This window comes from Bombus pascuorum, chromosome 4 (genome assembly GCF_905332965.1).
Source record: "Bombus pascuorum chromosome 4, iyBomPasc1.1, whole genome shotgun sequence".
NCBI lineage: Eukaryota > Metazoa > Arthropoda > Insecta > Hymenoptera > Apidae > Bombus > Bombus pascuorum.
In genome coordinates this window covers 6214140-6237337 of record NC_083491.1, presented here as the reverse complement: position 1 = coordinate 6237337, position 23198 = coordinate 6214140, and the positions used below count along the sequence as shown (strand labels likewise).

Genomic DNA, 23198 nt, shown 5'->3' with positions numbered 1-23198 from the left:
TAAGTAATAGTATTTTATTTTGGATATTTATTACTTATAATTTACTATTTATTAACAACTACTTTCAAGTATCGTGAATTTTACTTTTGTTTCACAAAAGCCTCCGAGTAAGTCTCATAAGCATCGTCGATGATCTGTCGAAGTTGAATCGAGCATGGACTTCCGGCAAGCGCAGTAACTTCCGTGATCGCCTTATCGATGCTAAGAACTGGAATTTCTAAGACTCTGGCGCTCCGGCACGCAACCTCTTGATACTCTGAACAATATAAATTACGTACCATCGATTAAGAAGATATCGAACAATGACTAATTACGTGTCCGAAGAGATTATATTATCGTTAGTGGCATGGATTAAGCTTTACAACAAAGTAGATTATGAAAACGGAAGTTGATGTGGGATTCGTGAATGGCGAAGATGTTCGTGTTACAATGGAGTACCGGTGAAAGGAGCTCCATGGAAAATAACGCAGACTCTTTTCTCAGGCTTCGAGGGATCCGGAAGATTGTTCGACACGTCGGATTTTCGCTGGATATTCTCGAAAAGTTCCTTCACCGGGTCTTTCATTCTACTTTGGAAATCTGAACTCTTATAAAGGCTGTCTATGTAACCTGGCAATATGAAAACTTATTGTTGTTAGAGTTTAAGTGGCAAACACTGTACACTGCCATTCGAAGGTATTCAAATATTTTTGTATTTCTGACAGGATATATTTTGATCGCAAAACTTCGAATAACGGTCAGTTTATGTCAATTCCGACGTATCGTTACGAAAATAAATGACACAAGAACTTACAGAAAAGCATGTGTTGGATTTCTTCGGGATCGCTCGTGGGTAGAGGAATGGATTCCAGTAAAGTTTCGTTCAAAATTGAAAAGTCTGGACAGTCTTTTCTATCCGAATCCGTGCTAGACAAGTCACTGACAACTTCGTTTCTTTTCCCACGACGACTAGATTCACGAACGCTGCTTTTCCTCGTCGTAGATTGCTGAATAGATCTTCCGCGTTTCCTCGTTTTCCTCTTCAATACGCTCGACCTGGTCATCCTCTCTCTCTTCTTCCCCGTGTCTCCTTCGTGACTCCTTCTCTCAAGCTGAACTTCTCCCTCGAATAGTTCTTCTTCGTTTAACTTCTCCATAATTAACGCCTGAGCCATCTCGTTGATTATGTCTCTGTAAAATTTCGTTAATTGCCAGGGTATCGACTCGCCAGGCTTTCTGGGTGGCAGCAGTATTTCCTTCACTCTGTAGTAATACAACAGAGCTTTCGTTATATGATCCTCCATCTGGAAAACACTGGACAAACGTCGTTTATCGAGAAAGAGATATTTTAGTAACGTCGTTTATTAAGAGGCAGGTATGAGCCACTCAGATATCAAACTGATCAACTCCAATTTTTATACGTTCTTGATTTCATTGCTTGGATCATTTCTAGTATACAGAATTAACAGGTATAACTTCTGAGCAACTCATAAGCGTATCTTTACTCGTCCAAATGATGCCAGAAGAACTCCACAGGATAATTGCAAGTGTTCTCGATCGTAAAAACTACTTCTTGAATATTCGTATACGGAATAGTGGGCAGAAATTGAATAGTAGGTTCGATTATGTTCAATCTTTTTTCGATTCCACGACCACTTATCGCGACTATCTGCGTTTCAAGGCTCATTTTCACGATAATCTTTAACTTCGTCTCTATATAACACTGGAACAATTAACCCTTCGAAAGAATTTCTTAACAGACAGCTTCTACGCTATCGCTTTTACTCTTACCGTTTTCCGAGGTTTGAAATATACCCGGACAATCTCAAAATGACCAGGTGGACAGTAATTTGTATCGTACTCCACGTAAAATGGATAATCCTCGTGTTGCTTCTTACGATGAACGTCCGATAACCTCGCCTCCCACTCGCAATCGACTAATCCGCTGAGAAATAATTTTAGGTGAAAGATAAAATGAGTTTGACGACAGTCAAATATACAAGGATATCAAACGCGGACAGGAAGATTAAATTGACGTTAAAAATATCGGACCAAACAGAATATTCAAGACGACCATTGCGTACGAGTATGTTTGCATTTTCTTCCATCCATTTTATATTACTTCGTTTCCGTCTGCTCCAGATGAAAGTGGAAGATCGTAAATAGGTCGACTTTAATTAAGATTCTATTTGAACGAATTTGGAGAAAAATGACTCGCACGCAATGGTGGTTCGCGATTCTCAAAGAAACCGCAAACGCCTGACTCGTTACTTTCGTTGTGAGAACGAGCTTTTTCAGAGAATGGAAGGGTGAAAAATGTCGTATAAGAGGACCGCGTGTTTGCGGTTAAAAGCGGGTAGGCAAGAAGTTCAGTTTGCAAAGCAGCACGATCATTTCTAGTGGAATATACAGCGGCAAGAAATTTTGCGGCTAGCATTCTGACAAAATGAAATTCGTAAAGTATTATTCCTTATTTGAATATAGTAAAATGATACTCGCGTCTCGACGAAGTTTTGTTAAATAATTTTCTCGTATTTATGCGATAGAACTTATACGACAAGAAACAAAGGAAATTTTTACAATAACAAGCGTGTAAGAGAGAAATAATTGTTGTTATTTGAGGAAACAACTGTTGACGAAAAGGAAAGAAAGAAGAAAGATAAAAGCAGAATAAGAAAAAGTTGATGGTTACGCCGATGTGAAACAGAAGAAAACCGATCGTAGTGAGTGTTTACGCCAATGGTTCTCGCGAACACGAAGGAACAAGGGCTTTTTGCCGACGACGCGGCCGGGAAAAAGCTGCCCACGTTCTCGTGTGCTACACACTACTGAGTCAGCAGTTTTTTGTTGCTTCTAGTACTCGCGCAGGAATTTATATGGGTCACTCGGCCGAACTCCATTCATTTTCGATATTTTCGTGTGCGAATCGTACTACTAGCCGATCCAAGTAGAATAGTCCGATCTGGGTCGGACAAAGACAGAATTAAATAGCTCGTCCCGTTTTACATATTGATGCTATTATTGTCTAAGTTTCGATAAAAGAATAATTTATTACTCGTTCTTGATCAAAATGTGGAGAACCAAACATTCTCCAACAACAACGTCCTGGAAGTCCAGAAACTTAGTATTGACGGTGACGTACGGATAAGTTACTATTCCCTTTATAGTGACAGGAATCGTGCATCCATATAATACCTGCATGGAATCGTAAATAGAATTTCATTTGCCAAGCTCGTGAATTCTCTGCGTTTTCGTCTGGACAAAGATTACCTCTATGTAAATCATATGTTTCACTTCTGTGCTTTTCTCTGAAAATCTTTCTCGTGTAGGGTGCCAGGTCACTTGAAGAACAGCAGAATCGCCGACCAACAGCTTGGAATGCTTTCTGAAGTGTACTATGATGCCAGATCTTCCCGGGTGGTCTTTCTTGTTCTCCATTTTCATTCTCATTTCCACGTTCCATGGGCCGTAATTAATTACATTGGCCGAGTAGTGAGCAGTACGTTCGACGATCACGTGTTTCATATCTCGAAAGAGAATAAAGTTATTCAGTTTAATGATAATAATCTGTTATTACTCAAGACAATGATATTTGATAATTGCCTGTGAATTCGAATAAATTTGCGAAGAAAAAACGGGAGAATTTGCAATCGTTCGCAGGCTGCATAATGCAGAGCGAATAATATAAACGCACAATTACGTTCGAGGCAATAAAAGGAAAGGTTACGAGGAGCAAGACATACCAATAACGTGCTCGGATGAAAAAAGTTGAGGAATTGGCTCGTTCCTGCGAGTCGTAGCATGCTGCATTAAAATGTATGAATTTGCATCGACGAACTTCCTTGCCAACCACCTTTCTATCGCCATGTCGATGTCCATCGTTCGTGGAAATGTCTCGTCGTACGGAATAATACACCATTCCTCGGCTCGAAGGAAAGTACAGTGTGTTAATACGAAACGAACCATATAGAATACTTAATGTTTGCCTACTGTCATTCTTGTTCACGTGTCGGTGAAATATTCATTCACTCTAAATACAATAGGACTCTGCGCGGCTACTCAACTTTATAATAGATTTATCGTTTCTTAAATGTCGTGACAATATTGAAACTTACCGGCTAACATCTCCATGTCCGTTTCGAGTAAATCGTTAATCTTCTTGGCTACGATGTTCCCTATTTTCTGTCACATACAATCCATCAATGTTTATGTAAAACGTCGGAAACATCGTCGATTTGTCTTACTTTAATTATGAAATCCTCGGTCAACGATTGGATAGCGGAGTATTCTAACTCGATGGAATGATATTGATGCATTTTTCCTCGAGGAATGCACAGGTAAACTTGTGGAAAAGCACCATAAGCGATCACTTCGATCGTGACGGGCATCAAGTGACCAATCTAAAGGTTTTTTAATAAAAATGCAAATGCATGCCTCCTTATAGAGTTTACGAGCCCCTTATTAACAAATCTTCGAATAACAAAGAATTCAATGAAATCGTCGAGCGTATTACCGATTTAAAAAGGGTTTAGTCGTACTTCTAACTGAAATCGATGACCGATAGGACCGAGCATCGTTGGCAGATGATCCACGTGAAACTCCACGACCGATTCAGCGTTCACAAAGCCACCATCCGGTTGGATTATCAATGGATATATATCGAATCGATCGATCGCCTCGTTGGAAGCTACCTTCGTGACTTTTATTTCGTAATCGAACTCTATCGTACAGAGATTCCTCAAGACAAAGCTGCTACGAGAATATTCCAGAAACAACTGCAACATGTTTTACAATTTCGTGAAATTATATGACGATCTATGTTGATCATAAATTATAAACGTCCGTAATTTATACAACTGACAAAGCTTTCATTTGTCGCGAGTAATATTTTAGTACCAACCCTTAACGATTGTCATGGGTGAAATTTCGTCCTACAATAAATTCTGTACTAATATTATGGTTCTGTAATTTATAATATCGTAGCATAGAAATAAAGATCCGGTGAATGTCATAAATCTCAAAAATAATTGTACAAGAGGAATATCGAATAACGTTCTACGATTAAGTGGATATTTTCATTAGACAGTAAGATATATGAATACCTGTTGACCAAAATCGATAACATTCGTGTCAATCGCGTATCGAATAGCGTCTGCGCGAGCGAGTAGATGAATCCGTTCGGTGGGTCCACGGAAAATTTCACAGACGATGATGGCTTTTATTTGAAGCCGTTCGAAACCGTGAAATCCTACGTGTACTCGTTGCACAGAATACGGAAGCACCGTGCCCTCGTTTGGAACGATCTTCAGAACCTGGAAAGATATTTCATACGTGGATGTTGTCATAAAACAGAACGTTATATTTCCTCGTGAAAAGCAAATATCAGGCTTAAACTGCTTTGAAAGAAAATCTTTACTGGATCTGAAAAGAGAGCTTTATCTACCATATCTAATGTATCTGTTCCTTCAAAAATTCTTTCCTCTATCTACCAATATTATTTTACTTTTAATCGTTATAAGTTTATTTAGTATCGTTAGAATTTTATTTCTATTAACTTCATTGATATAGTGATTCCTTGGAGGATCGGTCTGCATGCTCTCTAACGCAACCAGATCTTCGTCTGTCTTAAAATATGATCCAACAATCGGCAGTAGAAAGTTTCTTATTTCCTTTGCAGATACCAAACAATCGTCTATGTCAGAAATTTCCTCTATAAGAGGAATTTCCGAGCTCTGGTTCTCTGAAATGGGCGCTGCAACAAAATTCCGCTATTTTTTACAGGAAGATCTGAGAGAACATTAAATGAAACAAGAAATACAGTTCGTAGGTGGTGGTATCGTGTCTAATGGCCCGTCTCCGACTCCTTCTTGCTTGTCACTCGTGTAAATGTCTTCGTCTACCTCGTCCGCTACCTCGACCTCTTGCATCTCGGCTGTATCCGCCTCTAATTTTACTTTGCGCGACGAACATCCAGAACACTCCTTTAAGTGCATAATAATTATGAAGATTCAACGTAAAGTATTAAATCAAAATGTCTCGTTTTTATAAATTAATACAGAAATGTACTTGATATTATTGTAATTTCTTTTAAATCGAATACTCGATTTAAGGATTATCAGTAATTCGAAAGAATTAATATCGTGTGTGACTATCTTTGGTTCTTTCGACGATTTTATTAAACAAAATTTCGATAATTGAAATCTCTTCGAGTAGTTGTTTCGTACAAATGAAAATGTAGTTTCATTTTCAAACTCACCGGCACGATGTCCGAATCGCGTTGTATATCGATGGAATCTGCGAGCCACAGGAATTTATATACAACCGATACTGGTCCGTTATTGGTTAATGTTAATATTTCCTCGGCGCTTGTGCCCAGCTCACAGTTAATTACAAAATCACTAGGCTGTATGTCGAGGTTTGGAAAATTCACGTAACCCTTACACGTGATTTTATCCTAAAAGCAATCCTTTCAAACCATAGAACAATATCAAATAACTCTCGAGAACACCAAAAAATTTACCTGATTGGGATGCTCCTGATATTCCAGTCGAAGTACGCCGGAATAATTTTTCGAGTAACAATTCTCGCTTTCACCATTGAAGGAAAAGAAAACGCGAATTTTCGTGGTACCTCCGTCGATCAGGACAATCTGCATACTTTGCACGTGTTCTTCGGTAGAGGTTATCAAATGAAATGGTTCTTTCACCGACAGCTGAACGTTAAGGTCCAGCTTCGATTGATTGGTCACCAATAATTCGTCTAAACGAATAATCACGACGATCAGAAAATTCAGGCGTCAACAGATCGCTTCACGTTTACGTGTTTCACGTGCAGATACCTGTTTGCTGTAATTTGTCTTCCTCGGGGCACACGTCCACACGAAACGTTAGCCTCCTTTTACTAAATAGAATCTGCGGTTCTGTCAACGTAACCGTGAAAGACGACGTGCCGATCAATTCACGTTTCCCTATACCATGAAATTGACCGAAAACGTTCCATTTTTCTACCACGCACTCGTTTCTACGTTAACAGTTACGTTATATTTCAGTTTGATCGTGAGAAATTCTATTTCCGTTTAATCATTGCGTGACCGTTATGCCATTCTACTCACGCTTTCCAGAACAACTTGCAATAGACATGTCTCGTTTCTCCCGGTGGAATATTGACGATCGAAGGATATAGTTGAAACTTCGTGCTGCGTTTAAAGAAATTTATACAACATTTATACAACGGGAACGGTCAAATTTTCTCCTTACGTGTGGGACATTAGCATTTGACCTCGTCGAAATCGTACTTCTGGTTCGGTTATCCAAATCATTTGATAGTCGTGAGTCCCCTTGTTCGTCAGAGTTATTGTTCGATCTATTTGCTGATGGCTAAACAAGTACAAGCGTACATTATTTATATTACATTAAGTTGATAGGAAAGTTTTATCGCTTTCGCTGCTCGAAAAAAAAAGATATATATCGTCTCCGACAAAGACACTTCCGCAAAATGCAAGCACTAAAATTGTGCTTCGTCATAGAAGGAATTTATCGATCGAATCGATAGCAATTAACTTCTCCGATAATATTATCTCCTTCTTTCTATAAATTGTCTGTCGATAGTTTAAATATACAGGGTGTCGCCATTTTAAACGCCAAAACTTCTGCACCGTATTGGAGATCGATAAACTAAGAAAGTAAGTCCTTTGGAGAGTTGTTTGTTCTTACTCCACTTCGGAAAAAATGGCGGGGAAAAAAAATAAAAAGATTTCCGTTCCTACGTTTATTTACTTACGCTTATTTATGTATGTTGTACCGTTCAAAGTTTCGTCCTCTTGCTGCAATACAAGCATTACATCTAACGATAACTTTTTCTCTAATTACAGGTGGACATTGCTTTGATAATATTTGATGCATTGCAACTACGATTCGACCTTATCTTCATTAAACAGATGATAACACGAATAAGTAAGTGAAAAAAGGAAAACGTGTTTGTTTCTTTCCTTGCGATTTTCTCCAAAATGCAGCAAAAAGGAACAAATCTCTGACCTTTTCTTCTTAATTTATCGATCTCCTGCACGTTCCGGAAGTTTGGACATTTAAATCGAGGACACTCTGTATATGCTTTCCGATTATCCGCGGTTCGTAGAAATCCTCAAATAAGCTTGCAAATATAGAGGCAGAAAAGCAAATGTCTGGCGACAGAACGTTCCGGTCGATCGAGTAATTTGATGGTGTGATAATGAATGATTGAAACCTGAAAAGCAGGCCCCAGTCGAAAGTTGGGAATATCTGTGGTTCGAAAACGACACTGCAACCATATCCAGTTCCTTTGACATCTACAGGGATGGTTCTGCTGTTAATTACACGCAGCATAATTTTATCTTCGTATTTCCCAGGGTCCACAAGGCATAGTTTGACAGTTATGATCATCGATTCATGCGGTTCGAGATCACCAGACTCTGGACTGACGCTCCACAGTGAATCTTTGCTTTTCTTCGATGATTAGAAACAAAAAAAAAAAAAAAAGAGAAGAATTAAAGAATCGTCGCGAATTACGGTATCGCTCGAGAGAATGTGGACAATTGATTTCTCTGTAATTTTGGACAAAATGTAATTTAACTGCAAAATGACTATCGAAGAAAAATATAAGAAGAATAGTACCAATGTCGCGATAAACTGAGTAGGAATAGGCGAATCATTGATAAGCTGGAATTCCATCGTTTTTTCTTCGAGAACTTTCACCTCGCCAAAGTCCAAGGAACTTGGCTCTGCAGAAACTACGGGCCCTTGCCCGTTGCACGTTATGACCACGTAGGATGATACTGACGGTGGTTCTCCCATAACTAACATACTATAGACATTTCTTTTATACTGTCTCCAAGCTTGTAAAACAGTTTCGATTCCAAGCTATACTTAGGTGTATCAACGATAATTATAAAACATCAAGTACTTTACTTTAGCATGATTTTGTGAGATCCTAGAGTCTTCGTGATAATAACAGCTTCGATTGTCTTCGACTGATGAGCCTTGACGTACCCCTGATTGTTGCAAAGGGAACAAATCACCGCCGAATTATCCGAAACCTAAAGAAACCGAAATTGAAAGAAAAGAACGAAGAGGAAAAGCATCTAATAAACATAACTACGCTCAATGCTGTTGATGATTATCCATCCCAACGATACCTGTTGTGGTATGAAATAAAAATAACTATCCAAATCGGAAGTATTCTCCACAGCGAAGGATCGCGAATAAGGAAAATTGGTGAAGCAAAATTGAATGGTGATTTCTCGCGGCACGATCGATAACGAAGCCACTTTACCGCAGAATTTCACTGGCAAGGTGACAGGATCCGAATCAGAGTCCCACATGTCGACCTGAATAGTCGTCTGACCGACACGCGCGATATTGGCGGTGTAAATGACCTGCAAATCGTTAGAATCTGTTTCATAATCCCCGTTAAATCAATCAATCTGACTTGTCAATCGCTAATTATAAACGATCGAGGAAAGGGATTGTTTACTTTGATTTTCATCGAACCATGAGCAGCTACCACTCCTTCCTGTGGCACAACTTGGAATTCTCGCGGTTTGCTCGGGAAACTTGGCTTCGTTTGAGCTTTCGCGTAGTCCTCGTGCAGCAATGGTACCTGATCTCCGTCGTTCAGCACGGTTATGGTGAAAGCTACAGGTATCAAGGCTAGGTTGTTCAAGTACACGTCTTGTCTAGTGCTGAATCCTACAACATAGTTTAATTATTCTTACTAATCTTAACTATAGTTTAACTGTTCTTATCCTTATCAGCCGTTCTTGTCAATTTTTCATTAAATATTTCTATTGAAGAATTTTCTAACATCTTATTCGAAGAATCATAAAAATACCGAGAGGAAAATATTTAACGAATCTCTAAGATTCTATATCGACGGTTTGTTAGAAGAGTGACACATCTTTGACATATTTGGAAACGTTAACTCTGAGCTATTTATTAAGGGAATGATGTCATAATTACTTAATGAAATTATACTATTTAACAAGAAGGATATCGGAGCCTCCGAAATCTATTAACTAAATTGTGAAAGAAAAAGATTGTTCCTTCGTCAAATAGTTAACTAATTAATAATTTTCTACTTCAAACTTTTCATTTCCTAAAAATGTACTTTCCTTAATTATGTCATTCTTCCGTCAAATCGACGATATATTTCTCCGTTCGCTCTTTTTCTCTACTTAATAGAATCATTTCGCCAAGCATACCGAGGGCCGTCGTGCCAAAATCGAGGCTCTCCTTGTCAAAGTGCAAAGTAGGGCATATAATGCATCCCCTATAAGACAAGAAAGCAACGTATCGTCAAAAGGAACATCGTCTTCCGAGCGATATCTCCCTATTCTTCGATCGTACAACGTACTTGATATGCAAGCTGAGCACCTCGAGGCTCTCTTTCACCACGAAATCGACTCTCTCCACGAAATCGCCCTTACGATTCGACGAGAACGATAAATTGAAAGATTTATGCTCGTCTGGTTGTAGCTTAAGACTGAGAGGTGTCACGTCGATCGTTCCGCCGAAATCGGTTGGTTTTGCCCTGTAAATCAACGTGCCGGGTATGTGCCCTTTGTTCGCCGCTATTATCTGAAACGATAGCATCGTTTGTTTCAACAATTTCTGATTTAATTCCAGCTTTTACAGGTGAAATTAATACGAGCCGAGAGGTAGGATAGAAGGTTCTGATGGATCTGACGGATCTACGGTAGATTATACCTCGTAATTGTGCACCGAACACATGTAGATGTTCTCCAAACTGATCGTGAGAACGTTCAAGCGGAAAACCGGTCCTTTGCCTGTTCCATAAAGACTACAACAGAAGAACAAAATTTAGTGTATAACTCTTACAATTATTTGAACAATCTCCTATCAACTAGCCTTTTTTATTTTATTTTATTTTTTTTTATTTCTGTTTCTATCCTTATTTCGCGATACTTTATTTTATTCTATTCCTTGTTACATTTATGTTATGCTGTTATTAGTGTAGTATCGTGAAATAATGATAATTGGTGATTTATTTACAATGAATGGATTGTACAGATGTTCATTAAACAGACAAACGATGGTTGTTTAACGTGAACTAATCGCAATAACGTACTATAATTTAGACAACTCAATAGTTAATTTGCAACTCTTGTCACCACGGATCCAACGCTCTCTCTCTCTCTCTCTCTCTCTCTCTCTCTCACGCAGACCACACTCTCTCGACAACGCAACTCGCACTCCCTGACTTCTCTACTAACACTGCCTGTTAATTTATCTTTCTGCCTTAGCATCCCTTTTGTCTCTTTATCTTAGCCCCACCACGCACGTGTTCCCCAACCGCTACGTGGTCAGGGTCACGTAGGCTTTTTCTACGAAACTATTCAACTGTAGGACCGATGTCACATTGATGGGCCTGTCGGCACCTGGGGTTTTACAACAATGTTTATGTTTACCCGATATCTTTTAGGCCTTTCGTCCACGATACTACATTAGTTTATTTGCAACAGATGTAACAAAGGGTATTTATCTCGTGGATATCAACGAATCGGTATTATTAATATTATTATTATATGTTATTATTAAAATGTTATTGATATTACAATATTTTAGAGAATTATACTTGTCTTACGTCAGTGGTATTCTATCTTCGCGACCAGTCACTTCTAGGTAGGCATTACTGGTCACCTCACCGACTTCCAGCGCACGAAAGAAAATTGTTACATCGGTAGACGATTGCGGCCAAATTTCAGCTTCCTAACAAATATTCCCCAGTAGTCATTTATCGAATAAACGTAAGTGGCACGTAAATTGTTGTTTAGAATTGAAAGAACTCGCCTCTGGTGCAAACATAAAACAGATATGATTATACTGAAAGGTTTCTTTCGTCAGAGACTCCAGCTCGTCCGTGTAGATACGTTGATAAACCAGCTGATGGATATCAGGAGTGCACACGTTATAATGAACGAGGTCCACGCAACGATTAAGCTCGCTCTCATAAACCAGATGGAACAATTTCTTATAACTGCGGCAAAGTTGTTATTTTTCACTCTGCCATTATCTTCGTGATGATCGTTTTACTTACTGTTCTCTTCGCTCGTTATCCGCCTCGATGCTCTCAAGCTGCATCCACTTGTACTTGACGATATAATTGCTCCTGTTGTGGATCGTGAGAATCTTACTTCTTGATAGACCCAAGAAAGTATCTTCCATTCTGATACTGCCTCTATCGATTCGAATGGGACAATTCTCTGTGGAGCATCGAAGTTCTATTCGCAGTTTTTCTTCTAAAAAAAAAAAAAAAGAAAAAGAAAAAAGAAATGGGGCAATATCGGTACGTATCTAATCTTTCGGTTTGCCCTCCTTCTTTAAATACCAGTTTCGTATTCGAGAAAAAGATTCCCTTCGAAATCGCCAGCCTTGTTCGACAGAAAGTGTATAGTGAACTGAAGCGATTCTTCTTCTTCCATTCTACCCTTCGATGGCTCGATCCAGAAGCAAGGACTGCAATTTGTTGCAATTATTTTTACCATTACGTCGTAATATTATTTACGTATGTAAATTAATAATGCTTTCTGTCGCCCACGACTCTTTGAGTTAATTAACTTTGATCCATAAGATCGCTTAGGCTCTTACAACCTCCGCTTTCCACATTCTTATAACTCAAAATTCTTTGTCTCTATTAAAATAATACTAAACTTTCACTGCAAATGTGACATTTTTTTGTATTCAATGACACGTGTATTTATGTCTCCGGCTCTTGGACTAATATATTTTATTTTTCTTATAGAACTAATGATGGATGAATTTCATCTCGTATATGAAATAAATGAAACATAAATTAATTACTTGTCAGTGTAAAGGGTGAAAATAGTTGAAGCACCTCCGATGTTGCGTACAAATATCGTTTTCGACGAGGGAATCTTCACGCCTGTCAGTGGTACTTCGATTCGATCAGGGAAGTCCAAAATTCCTCTCGCATTGATCGCTATCGATGTCATTGTATGTTTAAATTGTTCAATGTTCTACTTTCATCTAGAATCGACCTCGATACGAAAAGTCGAGAAGAAATTGCTCGGAAGATATTAATGGTTTCCAAAATCTCACCTACGACCGGTACTATCAGATCTCCGCTATCAGTCGCGAATTTCAATTGATAATGGTAGTCTTGGTTCGTGTCAGGCATGAACTTCACTCGATAGGAATTGGAAATACCTGGCGCAAGCATCGTCAAGTAACTGCTTCCACAGAAATCCACGGAAAAGAAAGGATCAGGCTCGTAAGAGCTTCTCAAATATCTTGGTACCTACGATTCAGGAATAATCGAATGAATCTTATGATTCTTAATTTTGATTTTATTAGCAAAAGAAACGTAACATCGTTCGGATCCTTGAAAATAGTTTTATGGTAATCAAATCGAGTTTTTCGTTATAAGAGCTTAGAATTACCGCTGACACGTTTCGAACGGTCACTGTCACACTCAAAGAGATTCCAGGGGTGAACTGTTGAAATACGATGATACTAGGGCTGACTTCGAAATTGGAAGCCTCGAGTTCCATACACAATGGTAAATTGAATCTATTCTTCCATTTCAAAATATACTGCGTCATCTCGTCCGTTGTCATTAACATTTGTTTCATGTATTCTGATGGGCGGGCAGTATACTGAAAATATTCAATTGAATCAAATCCTGATCAAAATAATTAATAGGATAATATTCCTTGATAGTGATCGCAATGTAAATTTTGCGAAAATTTGCCAACCTCTTCTGCATCCTCGTCTTCTTTATATTGCGACTTACGAAGCAAGCAGTTTACGATTTGCGTCGTATTAAATTTCTGAGGACCTCTCCATATGTTTGTTTTATTGTCCTCGTTCATTTTTTCCTCCATATTTAAAATAATCTTCCTCTCGCGAATGATACTCGATTAGAAAATTCAGTAATTGCTCGTGCATATGTATGTCAATAATCAATTGTTCCAGCTCACGCTGCTATCGATAATCGAAATTCAAATATTACATCCGTTCTTATCTCGATCATTTTGCATGTTCTTCGAGGACAAACTTCACGAATTTTTTAATTAAGATCTAACTCGATCAGGAAGCGGCGAATCACGTCACCACTTGACGCTCCAACCCTAATATCGTGGATGATATATAGATTGCGTGATACGTCAAGAAGCTCTTTGGAGAGTTAATCCAAAATTAGTCAAAGTTTAACCGTCTGCGGAACAGCAGTTCTCAAACTTTGCCTACTTTACCTAATCGTCTCCTGCTTTTAATCACATTAGAAATTCACTTTGCACTCCTTCTAATATAACGGAAGGTAATGACGTTGACATCATCCCTTTTGCACAAGATCCTCCGTTTACTTCATAAAATAACAAATGCCGTCAAGAGACATTAACGATCACATTTATTTCCATGAAACGTCCATAAGTACAGTGTACAACTATGACAATTGGACTTATCGAAATCCCTCTCTGGTATTGCACAAAATTTTCAGATATACGCGACAATTTTTCTCTCGTAAAGTATCAATTCTCGATTCAATCACGGAACACTACGATTTGCTTGAATAATAAATTGTTAAGGATGTTAATTAACAGCATGGATAGGGGTTGCAAGGTGGGACTGTGCAGCAAGGCGATGGGCAATAGGGTACGGTGGTGCAAACTGATGGAGGACGACAAATTTTATCGAGCATTTCTACGCAAAGTTTACGACGTATTCGTGTACAAGGTGGAGAAAGAGGAGATTCTGGAGGGTAGCCGACTGCCTTGGCGTAGGCTTTTAAGCAGCATAACGGAGGTGCTCGACAACTAGGGGGTTGAGGAGGTGGTGGACAGCAAGGCATCTTTGATATGCAACAAGGATCGCAGTCTTCCTGATAACAGCACATCCCTGGACAAGGTCCTCGTGGACAGCCTAGAGGCGGGCATCTGACGTTGCATACTTCCGGTTCGGGTTTTCTACAAAAATCATTATTCATTCGAGATTATCGAATGAAAGAAATTTTTTATTTTTTAAGAGGAATTTTTTAGAAAAGACTAACCGGCATCCGATCTCGTCAATTATTTCGAGCATCTCGTCCATATAATTACGGTACTTGCAGGGATCCATATTTGTTGGAGAATTAATTGATTGTTCACCGAGAATTTCATATATTTTTTGTTAATACATAATAGCGAAAGCGATGAATTTTTATATGAACGTTAAATTTAGTGTGTTTTACTGTCAAATGGAAAGAAACAAAAGCACAATCGAACAGTATCGATACGATATTGTGCGATCAACTTCAGCCACGGGTAATAGGACAATAATGACGTTTTCAAGGGTTACGTTTTACAATTAGAAATTATTAGAGACGAGAAGAAAACCACTTTGTCGGTGAACGGCATTCTATTGGCAGACGGCAATTTGCTGATGAGGACGAAACGGCGTAGGAATGGCACAAACAATAGGAAGAAGAGAAGAAAGGCAGCGGTTCTAGCAACGAGGATGTGCTTGACGTTGAAAGGGAACAACTACCCAGGATGAATGTCGAAACGCTCCTGGACATCTTCGTTGCTATTCGATTCGACAGCTACTGTGAAACGCTGCCTATTACTTCCCCAAACTTTTCTTCTTCTCTCATTATAAAAACACAGTCGATCGTAAGAGTAATAAGACATTTTATTCTGAGAAATCATAAAAATCTAAACCACGTCCCTTGAAATTTATTAGATCAACGATCTGTTTCTTTCAAAGGACCTAGTTCAGCATAAAATAATTAAAAAGGTCGCATATACAAAATCACAAATACAATAAAGACTTTTCTAAAAATTCACAAAGCATATATCAAACAAAACGGGACTATAAAACAAAAATAAAAGAATCTCAAAAAGTTCGTATTACTAGTACATCATCGGGGGTTGCACGTGTCTGTTTGCAATCAGAGTTTCTGGTACCACGATCTGCTGATTAGGTAAGTAGTCCTGCTTTCTCGCCAAATATCTCACACCCCCGAATGTCCTGGATTCGTGAATATCCGGTTGGCTGTAATACACCTTTTCAGGTAGCATCTTATCCTCCGCCATGTGTCCATTCATCGAACCATTTATATTTCCACTAGCATCACCACCAGCATGATGGAAGCTTCCCTTATTCTGTTCTATCCTCTGGCTCGATCCGACATCGCCTTCCCCATTGTTCCTCCCTAAATTCTTCGTGTTTTGATAATACTGTTGCATCTGTTGATAGTGCTGAGGATAATTTCCATCGAACTTAAACGGCATCACGTTTCCACGATTTACCATTAGATTTCTCTCGGCGTAAGGAACGAGACTCATCGAATTCTGATCTGATAACTGTTTTTGGACGATCAATTGTTGCTGATCCGTGGCTACGGTGCCATTTTCTCTTTCAGCTTGCACGCTGTAGTAATTATTTGGAATATTTAATTTCTGTCTGGGATATTCTTTCAAATATTCCTGTTCTATCTTCCTCGGGTTTAGTAATCGTTGAGATGGAGGGTTGTTCAGATTCCTCGAGTTCGCCAAGCCATTTGCAGACACTTTGTTAGCAGGTGGCGGTAAAATAGACGTGATCAAACGACGCTGAAACTCTGTTTCTGCCTCGGTGCGATCTTGCAATCCGTTTAGCTTTATTATATTCATCTTCTTAGGAGCCAAATTAGCCAGATATTCTAGTCCTCTTCTGGTTTCCATTGGCAATCCTTCATTCTCCAGCTGCTCCTTCGCCGCTACCGGATCCTGCAATCCGTTGTTTCGCCTCTGTGGCCGAATGTCGTTTTTATATTGGCGCATTTTTAACAAACTACACGGCTCCGTAGACTGATTGGAAGATTGGACTTGTTCTTGATTTTCTTGAAGAACGGGCTGATAAAGCTGCTGGTATTGTTGCAATTGAGGTTGATTATAGTACTGCTGATGAGATTGTTGGTGAACATACTGACACTGTGGCATATTTTGTTGATAATTCATGGATTTCATCGGATCGTTCACATTGCCAGATACTGGAACAGTGTAAAGTTGGGAATGCATGTTATTCGTGTAATTGTGTAAAGCCCTCTGTTGCTGCTGCCAATTAGCCTGTTGCTGTTGCCAGTGCTGATGGTACTGCTGATTCGCACCCTGAACAGGAACCTGAACAGGAACCTGCTGACCAGATATTTGGCCTATCATCTGCTGTTGTTGTTGCTGCTGTTGTTGTTGCTGTTGTTGCATCATCTCCATTTCCCGAGCTTCTTTCTCCCTTCTTCGTTGCTCCTGTATTTTCTCAATTTGCAGGTAAGATAACCTCGGAGGCGTCAAATGAATCATCCATTCAGGCTTTTCCTCTTCCTGTTTTCTTTTGCGATTCTTCACTACGAGCTTCGTTCCTTCCGAAAATTCTCCCTGTTGGTGTAAAACCTCCACGTACTCTAACAGCCTTCGTTGCTCGTTCAGTAACATCTCGAACTGCCTTTGCATGATCTCCAAGGGTACTCCTTGCTGCTTCATAGTGGCCAACAATTTTTCCTGATCGCGAATCATAGCGACAGTGAACTTCAAAGGCTTCTTCCTTCCAGTTTGTTCTTTTGAATGATTGTCTTGGGATTGCTGGGGTTTGAACTGCTGAGTAGGAACCATTTGTTGATTGGGATTCATCTGCTGATTAGTTCCTGGCTGATTATAAGCCATCAAACTTTGTTGTCTTTGTATAATCGCGTTTCCCTGTACAGGATTTCTATACAACTGCTGATACTGTTGCATAGGATGTTGCTGATATACAGAATGTTGCAGTTGCACAGGCTGTTGCTGATATTGAGGCATCAATTGCTGTTGTTGATTCTGTAGTCTACCGAGTGTTTGGTTACCATTTATCACGTCAACGTTGTAGGATTTCAACTGAGCCTTAATGCTGGAATGTTCAGCCATCTGATTATTGTTGTTCCATCCATTTTGTACATTCATCGCGCAATCCAAATTCCTGTGATTCGGTTGGCTTGATCCAATCATTCTTGAATTTTTTAACTGACTCGTCGCTACATCTTGAGGGGAAGTCATTCCTTGACCAGGAAAATAGTTTCCAAGCTGTTGAGGATTATAATTCGCAGGAGCTATTTGGCCTCCGACTTGCTGTTGATTCCCCATCATCTGCGTTTGATAGTTGTTAGCCCTCTGTTGCATCTGTTGCTGCTGTACCATGTTCTGCTGCAGCTGCTGATAAATCTGCTGAGGATTCTGAAGATTCGTGTGCGGTAAAACGGGACTACGCAAAGGACACTGATTATGAACATTCAGCTGATCAACGTTAGGTAAGTTTAACGTAACAGGATCCATAGGATTCAGCAAGTTAGGCTGTTCTTTGCTCAGCACTGCTCGTCTGTAAACCATTGCATTTCGGCCTCCTACCGGTTGTTTCTCGTAATCGAGTTCATTAGCATTCGTCTGATCCTCATTTTTTATTTTTCCTTGATTCATAACTAAAACGTTTGAAACCTGCTGTATGCCTGATTGCGGCGTCGCTGTAACTTCAGGCAGATTGGAGGAAATCGCGTGGATATTCTTCCGTGGAGAATACTCTCGCGAACCGTAGGGCACGAAAGGACGATGGGATTGAGCGTTTGAAACTTGTTGAGGCAGCGTACTCTCCGAGTGCGGATTCATCTGACCGATCTGATGGATCGCCTGCTGAGGCACAACCTGTTGCTGACTCACACTTTGCACGCCCTGCGAAACGATTAATTTGTGCTTTAATGCGTCCAAGTTGGACTATTTGAAGATAGGATTTGAACTGGAAATACTGTTCGTGGCTAGGAAGTTGGATAGCAGAAGCAATACGAGTCTCGTCGGTTATAGCATAATAGGATTAAACAAACGATCACTCCCTGGAGGAATCAGATTCTCAATTGTTCGTATTTCACTCGTGCACTCGTTTTGGCAAACGAAAAGCATTTATTGCGTTTGTAATATAAAATCCTTTATGAGACACGACTGACCCGATTAAAATGAAGAAAGCAAAAGTTGAAATAAAAGATATCCGAATAAGGATAAAAAGACCTTTAAAGAACTTTAAGGGGATAAAAGAACTTTAAATGGTACAGTAATGTCATATTCCTCGATCAAAGTCTCCGTAACGAGATTGATAAAATTAAAAGGAAGAAGGCAAAGTTAATAAAACATTCTCATGGTACGATATTCGGACAATCAAAAGCTTCAAATATAATAGAATGGCTTCACTTTTATCTATCGGTTCCTGTATGAAAAAATTGATAAAACTAGAAAGAATAAAATAAAAATTAATAAAATATCGACTTACCTGTGGCTGTCGATGTTGATGAACATGCTGTGTGACCGCTGTAGCGTCACCTTGGCCAGTGTCGCGACATTGCTCAGGTTGTCCAGCCACGTACACGATTCCACATTCTCGAGGGTCTTGCTGTGCGATCAAAGCACCTATTGGTTTGGGAGAAAAAGGCGGAGGACTTTCCAACTTTTTAATTTTCTCCGCAGGGAAATACTTGAGTCTCGGCGAGGAACACGACCTAGACTCTTTGCACCTGTCTTGAGAGCTAAACCTTGTCTTCGGCATAGAAACGTCCACGGCTTTATTGATCAGTTTTAAAGGATCACTCGAATCGACGAGATTGTGCGTAGATGGTAATTTCTCGGTTTTTAAAACCTTTTGTTGCGCGGTATTCGGCTTCGCGTGCAAACTGGTTGCGCTTGGCCGTCTGGACGATGCTTTCTGCTTGATATTTCTATCCACTGAAGCTTTCCTGTAAGAAGGAACTTGTATCTTTTGATACAAATAATACGACAAAGAGGCGAAAGAATGGTAATCGAAAGCAGAAATCAATCTTCATTTCATCGCCGCACATTTTACTTTTTAAATAGAAAGGACTGTTGGAAAACGAAGCTCGTAATGTTCTTCCGTAATTTCATGACAGATTTAAATAATAAAGTAACTACTCTTAAATATTAAAAAAAACTTCTGGTTTATAAGAAGACAGAGTTTATAAGATTTATTAATGGAAAAGAAGAAAATGCTAACCCCTAATTTATCGTGATCTGTTCTCGTGATTGAAGAAAAATAAGGGACTTTAAAAGTTGTACCTTTTGTTCATTTTCGTTCGAAATTTTGCGAGAGTAGTGGGGATATCTAGTGGAACATCATCTGTGATAAGCCAGGTAATTTTCTAGCTCGGATTTTGCATCACCGCCGGGGAAAATGGGAAACTCTGACAGCCAGATGTCAGTCCAGGTTTGAAAGTAAGCTGTGTTGTCATGGATACAGCTTATGGTTCGTTCTTAATTTCAAATTTATATCTAACTGAAGCAAGCCACGCACGAGTAAAACCGATCAACAGTATTGAGGTTAATCATTTGACTTCTTTTTAATTAAGCACTTATCGTAATGAAGAAAGATGTTATTACAGATTGAGCAGAAATGAACTTGTTCAGTTTGACATCCGAGTGCTTCAAATATAAAATAAATAAATAACTTCCTGTTGATTTTTTTAATAAACGAGAAAAAAGAAATATTTACTTCTTGAATAAATGCGACTTAAATACTTTTACAATTTTTTATTATGTGTTGTTTACATAATTGCGTATTTCTTAGCTTTCCGTATTTTTCTTTGCCACTACTGATAATGTCAATAGGTTATGAGATAACTTGGAAATTTTTATCTCGAACGTGATACGATAAAATCAGTCATCCCGTTGTCGCAACCGTACCAAAACCTTGACAACGTGACTTGATTCATAAAAAAAAATCACAGTAAAAAATGAATGGTACCTGTTTTCTATTGCGATCAACATTATCAAATGCTGAAGTACATCGTAATCACGTTCGTTTGTTTAACGATGATATTGAAAAATTAATATATTACTAAACTGTATTGAAAAGTATGCAGCAAATTCTCCCCATGGTCTTTCACTTTGCAAACGCACTTATTTTTAAGGGGGGAAAAATACATGCCTGTGCAATGTAAATATAACTTGCGTGGGACGAATTGCAGTTGATTTAAAATCATCTAAGCTTTGGGAAAATTGGGAATAACAGATAAACATTTCTCTCGACGAAATCTCGATCTCTATCACAAGAATAATCCTCGTTATTTTAACAATTCGTCATTCTAAAGAGCAACCTAACAAGATAACGTCTAAATCGGTAAGTCACTTAAATTCTTGGTAATTCTTAATTCGGTTACGATGATCATCGAATTCCTCGATCGGGAAATAAAAGTTTGTTGGAAGACGCATTCGAGTACAGTTCAATCCGAGATTACAACCAATCGGGATCTCTTCGTCGTAAGTTTTGTGCCACTTCCGAGACAGTAAATCGATCATAATTAGAAACTTGTGTCTTAATTCGTTTTACCTGATCAGGATTTCTTCAACGTTGAAACAGTTCCATGTATCTTGTATTTTTATCTTATCTCGCAAATTTTCTTTGAAACTCTCTGTACCTGATATTTTCCTAAAAAAAAAAAAAAGACGAAAACGTTATCTTCATATACTGCCATAGTTAGATGTAACTGAATCAACAAAATGTTTCAAAAATCACCTATTTTCGTATAGAAAGTCAAATCCACGTATATATTCGTCGTTCTCGTTAGATCCCACACGCCTAACTGTCAGATCCGAAGAAACCTTCCAACTCTTGCCTGCAGTTAACAGGGGGGATGAGACACTGCACAAAGAAAACCACAGCGTTGAACGTCAATTATACATTCGTTTTCCTGAGGATCCTGCAAAAGTGAATGGTATTATGGCGAACTAACGGCAAACTGCACGACAAGGGGAGCAAGGCGGCGGAGTAGGCGGTGGACAGGGCATACAGGGGACCATTTTCTTGGTGCAAACGAACGCCACAGTTGGACAGGGCGGTGGACAGGGTGGCGGTGGTGGTGTACACGCAACGATAACCTTTGGTGGACAAGGAATGGCGCAACAAGGTGGACAAGGAGTACAAGGCCGTAGGTAAACCTAATTTCGAGGTGAGTTATTAAGTTAGCTCCGTGAAAACAAGCTACGTAAAGGACTTAATAGACTTGCGTTGCTGTTACGCGTTGCTCTTTGAAATTCTTGTAACGACGATAAAAGAGAGGAAGGATAAAAACTCGATTTGTCCCGTATTTTTATTTTTATTTTTATATTTTGTTGCAACTCACTGTTGTTTTAGTTGGCTGAGGTGGGCAACGGGGTGGGCAAGGTGGCCTGCATAAAATAGTGGGTGGAGGGCAAGGTGGGGGGGAGCAGCATGGATTACAGCAAGATCGGCAGGACATATTTCCGAAACAACCTTCGAACGAAAAAATGATATAGTTTAGATAAATAAGTTTAACAGAATCTTATTTATACTTATTATATTTGAAATAAAACTGTGAAGTAAGAAAAGTAATGGTTAATTAAAGTTCTGTATTTCATTGGATTTCAGTCCTCTGCGTCTCTTGTCGAATTCGAATTATCTAAATTCTATTTTAGACCGCATTACAAAATCGATTAACTGTTAATAAGGGAGACTTTACTTGATTATGCTACGGCACTACAACGGGATACGAAGCTGATTATGAGGAGTTAAGCCGATATTTCCATGCGATGTCCGTGAGTCTGCATATTGTCGTCGATCCCCTGACGATGGACCAGGCCCAATCTAACGAGAAACGGCGGCATTGGCGTGGTTCGACGTCTATTTCGGACCACTTGAAATTTTGTCGATGGACGAACGAGAAGCCTAAACGGTGTGACCTATTATTTGCTTGTTTAGTTTGCCGGTTGCCCAGACGATCTGATCTTTCTTTTGTCAGCCAGTTGTTCTATTCTTTTTCAGCGGGAAAATAGCATGTAAAATCACGGCTATTCGACCTTATTTCTCGTAACGATAATTCTGTGAAAAAATTTCATGTTTTCGCTTAATTGATATTCCCGTAATCTGCATGCGTATATTAATATTATTAATATCAATTAAATTAAACGATTCCTAATGGCTACTATCAATAATTATAATTTTATAAATTTAATTAATTATAAAATCAGATTCGAAATGATATATTCGAAATGAAATGATATATAATTCAAGATGATATATTGATATTAATTTAAGGAAAGAAAATAAAAGAAAGAGAAAACGAAAAGGAAGTAAAAAGAAGGAAAAGACATAGGGAAAGTTAAAAGGCAGAAAAAGAAAGACAGAGGATGACAAGAAAGGGGTGAAAAAAAA

The 23198-nt window shown here is 39.0% G+C and overlaps 4 protein-coding genes and 1 long non-coding RNA gene across 5 annotated transcripts in view; all 5 read right to left on the bottom strand.

Annotated features, from left to right (window-relative positions):
* Window positions 1–8944, bottom strand: part of LOC132906114 (hydrocephalus-inducing protein-like) — a 28521-nt gene extending 19577 nt beyond the window's left edge. The window contains exons 1-21 of the mRNA XM_060957983.1: window positions 8922–8944; window positions 8628–8817; window positions 8221–8459; window positions 7236–7355; window positions 7091–7174; window positions 6818–6999; window positions 6500–6738; window positions 6236–6433; window positions 5798–5960; window positions 5535–5731; window positions 5396–5464; window positions 5082–5291; window positions 4224–4379; window positions 4095–4161; window positions 3250–3506; window positions 3035–3174; window positions 1771–1924; window positions 1485–1702; window positions 794–1242; window positions 439–609; window positions 85–256 (exon numbers count right to left, since the gene is read on the bottom strand). Of these exons, the coding sequence (XP_060813966.1) occupies window positions 85–256; window positions 439–609; window positions 794–1242; window positions 1485–1702; window positions 1771–1924; window positions 3035–3174; window positions 3250–3506; window positions 4095–4161; window positions 4224–4379; window positions 5082–5291; window positions 5396–5464; window positions 5535–5731; window positions 5798–5960; window positions 6236–6433; window positions 6500–6738; window positions 6818–6999; window positions 7091–7174; window positions 7236–7355; window positions 8221–8459; window positions 8628–8817; window positions 8922–8929 (3683 nt within the window). The 5' untranslated portion in view covers window positions 8930–8944. The remainder of the gene's footprint in view (window positions 1–84; window positions 257–438; window positions 610–793; window positions 1243–1484; window positions 1703–1770; window positions 1925–3034; window positions 3175–3249; window positions 3507–4094; window positions 4162–4223; window positions 4380–5081; window positions 5292–5395; window positions 5465–5534; window positions 5732–5797; window positions 5961–6235; window positions 6434–6499; window positions 6739–6817; window positions 7000–7090; window positions 7175–7235; window positions 7356–8220; window positions 8460–8627; window positions 8818–8921) is intronic.
* A 169-nt stretch (window positions 8945–9113) lies between these two features.
* Window positions 9114–13876, bottom strand: LOC132906113 (hydrocephalus-inducing protein homolog). The gene is made up of 14 exons (XM_060957982.1): window positions 13748–13876; window positions 13433–13648; window positions 13092–13290; window positions 12834–12972; window positions 12361–12488; window positions 12070–12271; window positions 11823–12009; window positions 11617–11741; window positions 10719–10812; window positions 10366–10589; window positions 10214–10281; window positions 9487–9701; window positions 9286–9388; window positions 9114–9148 (listed from the first exon to the last, which is right to left on the bottom strand). The coding sequence occupies exons 1-14, from the start codon at window positions 13874–13876 to the stop codon at window positions 9114–9116; spliced, it is 2064 nt and encodes a 687-aa protein (XP_060813965.1).
* Window positions 13877–14477: 601 nt separating this feature from the next.
* Window positions 14478–15112, bottom strand: LOC132905910 (sperm mitochondrial-associated cysteine-rich protein-like). The gene is made up of 2 exons (XM_060957651.1): window positions 15040–15112; window positions 14478–14956 (listed from the first exon to the last, which is right to left on the bottom strand). The coding sequence occupies exons 1-2, from the start codon at window positions 15105–15107 to the stop codon at window positions 14587–14589; spliced, it is 438 nt and encodes a 145-aa protein (XP_060813634.1). The 5' UTR covers window positions 15108–15112; the 3' UTR covers window positions 14478–14586.
* Window positions 15113–15670: 558 nt separating this feature from the next.
* Window positions 15671–20097, bottom strand: LOC132906112 (uncharacterized). Its single transcript, XM_060957980.1, has 3 exons — window positions 20087–20097; window positions 19290–19749; window positions 15671–18700 (listed from the first exon to the last, which is right to left on the bottom strand). The coding sequence occupies exons 1-3, from the start codon at window positions 20095–20097 to the stop codon at window positions 15881–15883; spliced, it is 3291 nt and encodes a 1096-aa protein (XP_060813963.1). The 3' UTR covers window positions 15671–15880.
* Window positions 20098–20576: 479 nt separating this feature from the next.
* Window positions 20577–22355, bottom strand: LOC132906043 (uncharacterized). Its single transcript, XR_009657925.1, has 4 exons — window positions 22150–22355; window positions 21760–21964; window positions 21543–21668; window positions 20577–21455 (listed from the first exon to the last, which is right to left on the bottom strand). It is a non-coding gene; the product is annotated as an uncharacterized LOC132906043 (long non-coding RNA).
* Between the last annotated feature and the right edge of the window lie 843 nt (window positions 22356–23198).

Coding starts and splice junctions, on each gene's coding strand:
- LOC132906113 (XM_060957982.1), bottom strand. CDS start 13,876: ATGGAGGAAAAAATGAACGAGGACAATAAAACAAACATATGGAGAGGT. Junction 12,973..13,091: donor TCTGATAGTACCGGTCGTAG/GTGAGATTTTGG, acceptor TGACATCGATAG/CGATCAATGCGAGAGGAATT. Junction 12,489..12,833: donor TTCACCCTTTACACTGACAA/GTAATTAATTTA, acceptor AACAAATTGCAG/TCCTTGCTTCTGGATCGAGC.
- LOC132905910 (XM_060957651.1), bottom strand. CDS start 15,107: ATGGATCCCTGCAAGTACCGTAATTATATGGACGAGATGCTCGAAATA. Junction 14,957..15,039: donor ATTGACGAGATCGGATGCCG/GTTAGTCTTTTC, acceptor TGATTTTTGTAG/AAAACCCGAACCGGAAGTAT.
- LOC132906112 (XM_060957980.1), bottom strand. Junction 18,701..19,289: donor ATCAACATCGACAGCCACAG/GTAAGTCGATAT, acceptor ATCGTTTCGCAG/GGCGTGCAAAGTGTGAGTCA.